At 36.4% G+C, this 5,000-nt stretch overlaps 1 protein-coding gene across 2 annotated transcripts in view; it reads right to left on the reverse strand.

Moving 5' to 3' along the window:
* Positions 1-2,984: 2,984 nt before the first annotated feature.
* LOC113810371 (2-aminoethanethiol dioxygenase) overlaps positions 2,985-5,000 on the reverse strand; it is a 9,162-nt gene continuing 7,146 nt past the window's right edge. The window contains exons 3-4 of one of the 2 annotated variants that reach the window (XM_027362062.2): positions 3,821-4,259; positions 2,991-3,688 (exon numbers count right to left, since the gene is read on the reverse strand). In XM_027362062.2, coding sequence (XP_027217863.2) covers positions 3,828-4,259 — 432 coding nt within the window. In that variant the 3' untranslated portion in view covers positions 2,991-3,688; positions 3,821-3,827. Of the gene's footprint in view, positions 4,260-5,000 lie in introns of both variants that reach the window. The other variant, XM_070142635.1, reaches the window with a different exon arrangement.

Consider the following 5,000-nt stretch of genomic DNA (forward strand, 5'->3'; position numbering starts at 1 on the left):
AAAAATAATAAAGACAGAAATTATAATACTACTGATAATAATAATAATGAAAACAACAGCACTAATAATAATCTAAATATCATAGTAATATCAATACTATTATCATTATCACTATTATCATTATTATTATCATTTCTGCTATCATTATTGTTATCATTATCATGATCATTGTCATCATTATTGTCAGAACTATCATTATTATTATCATAATTATCACTATCATTATTATCATCATCATCATCATCATTACTAATATGTTGAAGATAAAGATAAAATGATGATTATGATGATAATGGAGATGATGATGATCATAATAACAATAACAATAATGACAAAACTATTAATTCTACAACTATTAATAATTATAATAATAACTATAACAATAGTAATAATAGTAATGGTTATTATAATAATAATAATAATAATAATAATAATAATAATAATAATAACAAAACCATAATAATATTAATAATAATAATAATGATAATAATAATAATGATAATAACAACAACAATAATAATAATAATGATAAAAACAACAACAATAATAATAATAGTATTGATGATAATAATAATAATAATAATAATAATAATAACAATGATAATAATAAAAAAATAATAAAGACAAACAAACAAAAACAATAAAACCCCAGCCTCCCTCCTAAAATAAAAAATCTACTCCAAATGCAGCATCAACTTTTCCACTCCTTTTACTATCAGTCAATGAAGTCTTCTTCATTCATAACCTTTGCGACACGAGTTTTAGCAGAAGAGGAGACACCAGGAATAATCCTGTTTGAAACGTTAATCACATCTTTGGCTTTTAGATAGTACGGGTTACCAATGCTTTATACAAATATTGTCATACTAAACACATACTTCTAATGAAAAATTAAGCTTATCACTTCCATTCTAAGTTTACCTTTACACAGTGTACAAACATAAGAGAATGAAGGTAGAGAGAGAAAGAAAGAAAAAAATTATGTTAGGCCAATTAAAACAACAAATTATCAAACAACCTAAGTTGAGTCCAAAAAAATCCTTTCTATTTTTTGCATGCTGTAGCAAAAATTATTAAGCTGTTATCCCATACGTCTAATCATCCACAAAGACCATTAGAATGCACAGACACCAGAAGGGAGGAAGGGAAAAGAAAGAGACAAGAGGAATTAAAGACAGAGTGTTGGTAAGAGGAAAATGAGGGAGAGAGAAAAAGCCTAATAGACAGGAAGAGAGAAAGAGAGAGAGAGCATTATCCGCCACATTGTCTGGAAGCGACAGATCCAAATCTAACATATGTAGACCTATATACATTACCTCTTGATGCTTTGTCCTGCACTCAAGCCTGTGCCATGCAAGAGACTTTCCGTCCCTTTTGAACAGGCACTTATTGATCCTAATCAATAGTATGCACTACAACACAACAAAACCAAAGAGAAATGAAAAGAGACAGAGCTGACAAAAAGAAGAGAAAGAAGAGGAAGAAGATAAAAAAAAAGGAATATTAAACCATACAAAATAGAACCTAAAAATCCAGGCTGGCTGTGCCAAAAGTCAGTGGCCAAATACCTTTTCCTCCTATTGCACAGTCTTATGTTACACACCGCACTACAATGCAGATGATACATAAATTTTGGGAAAGTCAAACTACTACAAAACAGCAAAACGTTGGCAATAAAATTATCAATATTGGATGAATCTGTAACAAGCTAGAATGTGTGCAAACCAGCAGAACACTGACTTATGTTTGTTGCGAAGGAAACACTTGCTATTAAACTGGAATCCCACAATCCAGAAGGTATTATTATTCTATATTCAAAGGCTTGTCTTCTAAAGAAGAGTTAAAGATATGGAGGTTGAAATATCATTACACTTGTACATGACAAAATGCACATCACAAACACTTTTTCCCCCTAAAATACCTAAAAGAGTAAGTTAAAGGTCACTGGTACATAATGATTTTTTTCTTATTCTTCTTTTACTGTTTCTATGCAGTTACATAAAAGATTTTTTTTCTTTAGGATATACCATCATCATCAAATAAGTTCTACTTTATAACATCACAATGCAAGGAAAGAATCTCCAACAAATTATCATATTACATACACTGAAAGCCAGAACAATCTACACCAATCACATATTTAAGCACTGTGTCCACCAACCCTAGGAGCAATTTTTTTTTTCAAATTTCAAACTTTAACATAAAGTCTTCTGCTTTCAAAGGGGGTGAACAGGTTGAAACCATCACATTATCCCTTGCTGTATATATGAAAGAGAGAGAGAGAGAGAGAGAGAGAGAGAGAGAGAGAGAGAGAGAGAGAGAGAGAGAGAGAGAGAGAGAGAGAGAGAGAGAGAGAGAGAGAGAGAGAGAGAGAGAGGCAGAGAGAGAGAGAGAGAGAGAGAGAGAGAGAGAGAGAGAGAGAGAGAGAGAGAGAGAGAGAGAGAGAGAGAGAGAGAGAGAGAGAGAGAGAGAGAGAGAGAGAAGGGGGCCAAAGAGAGAGAGCAAGGAGAGAAGAGAGCAGAGAGGGGGATGGCATGGGAGAGAGAGAGCAAGAGAGGCAGAGAGAGAGAGAGAGAGAGAGAGAGAGAGAGAGAGAGAGAGAGAGAGAGAGAGAGAGAGAGAGAGAGAGAGAGAGAGAGAGAGAGAGAGAGAGAGAGAGAGAGAGAGAGAGAGAGAGAGAGAGAGAGAGAGAGAGCCAGAGAGAGAGAGAGAGCGAGAAGAGAGAGAGAGAGCAGACAGAAAGAGAAAGAGACAGACAGAGAAAGATAGAGACAGACAGAGAGACAGAGAGAGAGAAAGAGAGACAGACAGAGAGAGAAAGAGAGAGACAGACAAAGAGAGAGAAAGAGAGAGACAGACAGAGAGAGAGAAAGAGAGAGACAGACAAAGAGAGAGAAAGAGAGAGACAGACAAAGAGAGAGAAAGAGAGAGACAGACAGAGAGAAAGAGAAACAGACAGAGAGAGAGAGAGAGAGAGAGAGAGAGAGAGAGAGAGAGAGAGAGAGAGAGAGAGAGAGAGAGAGAGAGAGAGAGAGAGAGAGAGAGGAAACTTGTAACAAAGAATCTTTTTAGAAAATGCTTCTTTGTGGTATACGCAATATGTGGAAGACTAAAAAAAAAAAAAAAAAAAAAAAAAAAGATGTAGAGGAAAACTTTGACTATACTTTTGTTTAATATGCCAGAATTCTAAGAATTCCTGTCTTCCATATCTACCACAAGGGAACAAATGACTAGTGTGACATGATCACGAAGACTGAAGTGGGCCGATATCTCTGACTAAAAATAAAATAAAACAAAACAAAAAAAAAAATCAACATCCCAAAATATCAGCGAAAAGAAACTTGTATTGGGTTCTTTTTCCAAAGGATAAATGCTCTTCTTCACTTATTACAGAGAACTAGGCCCAGTGCCTAGATACGAAGAGAGGGTAATATGTAGCTGGTACTGGTATCACATGTAAGTGCTCAAAAAAGTGCATGGCTGCTTCTTTTCATTATCTTATTTTATTTCATTTTATGCTGCCATTCACATGCAGTTCCTGAGATTATGAGACAACCACATAATCTTATGAAGTAAGTTCTCGGGAATTGCAGAAGCCTTTTGAGACACAGCCCACTTAAATTTTTATACATCACTCTTACGATGGAAGAATGACTACACACATTATTTCTTTATCCCTTTCAAACATCTGGAAATGAACAGAGAAAGTTTTATCACAAAAAAGCACAACTGACTTATGTAAACTTGCATAGAATTTTGGTCAAATGTGTAAAAAAAAATATATATGATATGAATCTCTGATACAGAATTCATTGCTCACAGAAAGCTTAGGATCCATTTTCATCACTATCCTCTTCAATTGGCGGTCCGCTATACTCTGCCTGGTCACACCAGAAGTCTGTTGGGGATGGAACATTTACAAGCCACACGAGTCTGCCTTCAGGTACTTGTGGAGGTGGAAAACCATCAACTAACTCTTGGTAATAGTGGCAATCTCTCTCAATGCCTAGACGTTTGTCTGTTCCATAGGGTGGGGCCAAAATATCAAGAAAGGCTGCAGGACCATTCAGGGAACGTATTTCGTGCACATTTTGTTTTTCAGGGAGGAGGCGGCAGGCAGGATCACTGGCAGAGACAGTGACTGCCTCATGCTTTCTTGCTGGAAACATACCAGAGAGGGACTGGTTTACTGGTACGCCATCCATGGACATGTTGGCAATGAAACTGTAACTCTGTACAGCCACTGATCCGTGCAAAACCTGAGAGAAATAATAATTATATTATAAAAGTGCATTATAAAACAGGGGAAAAGCTACAAATTCTGGGGCCTATGGGGTTTAGACCTTTGAGGGGCCTCCACTGACATATGGTGAAAAGTGTAAAAAAAATATAACAGCATGAGGAGCGCTCATTGAAGACTTCCCCTAACCCACTTCCACTTATCCTAGGAAGCTGAAATTTCACATGCATAAAAATAAACATCTCTATAGGTCATGTGTTGATTTCCAACCCCATCATATAACATTAGTAAACACTGGCATTACCAGTTCAGGTGTGGTCAGGGATTTGTGGAAATAGCTCCCATCCCAGGGCAACCCTAGTCTGCCATTGATGAGGACACTATCATTTTGGAAGATTGCCATATTACTGTTCATCCCAAGATGTCAAGATTAGCGTTGTGTCTATGGCCAAAATTATTCATGACCATTTGCATATGCAAAAGTTGCCTGCTTGATGGGTTCCGAGGCTAATCACAGGAATGAGTCCATTGTTCCAGGGCTCTTTTAACCATATGCCAAGATAGCAAAGGCCTTTTTGACATAGCAATTATGCAGGATGAAGCTTAGGTCTATTACTATGATACAGAAACTAAAGCCCATTCAAAACAATGGAAGCACTTTGGCTCGCCAAAATGGCATGTCACACCCTTGGTAGGCAAGGTCACGCTCACAGTTTTTTGGGACCAGCATGGAGTAGTGATGATAAAATTCCTAGCAAAA

This window comes from Penaeus vannamei, chromosome 29 (genome assembly GCF_042767895.1).
Source record: "Penaeus vannamei isolate JL-2024 chromosome 29, ASM4276789v1, whole genome shotgun sequence".
NCBI classification, from domain to species: Eukaryota; Metazoa; Arthropoda; class Malacostraca; order Decapoda; family Penaeidae; genus Penaeus; species Penaeus vannamei.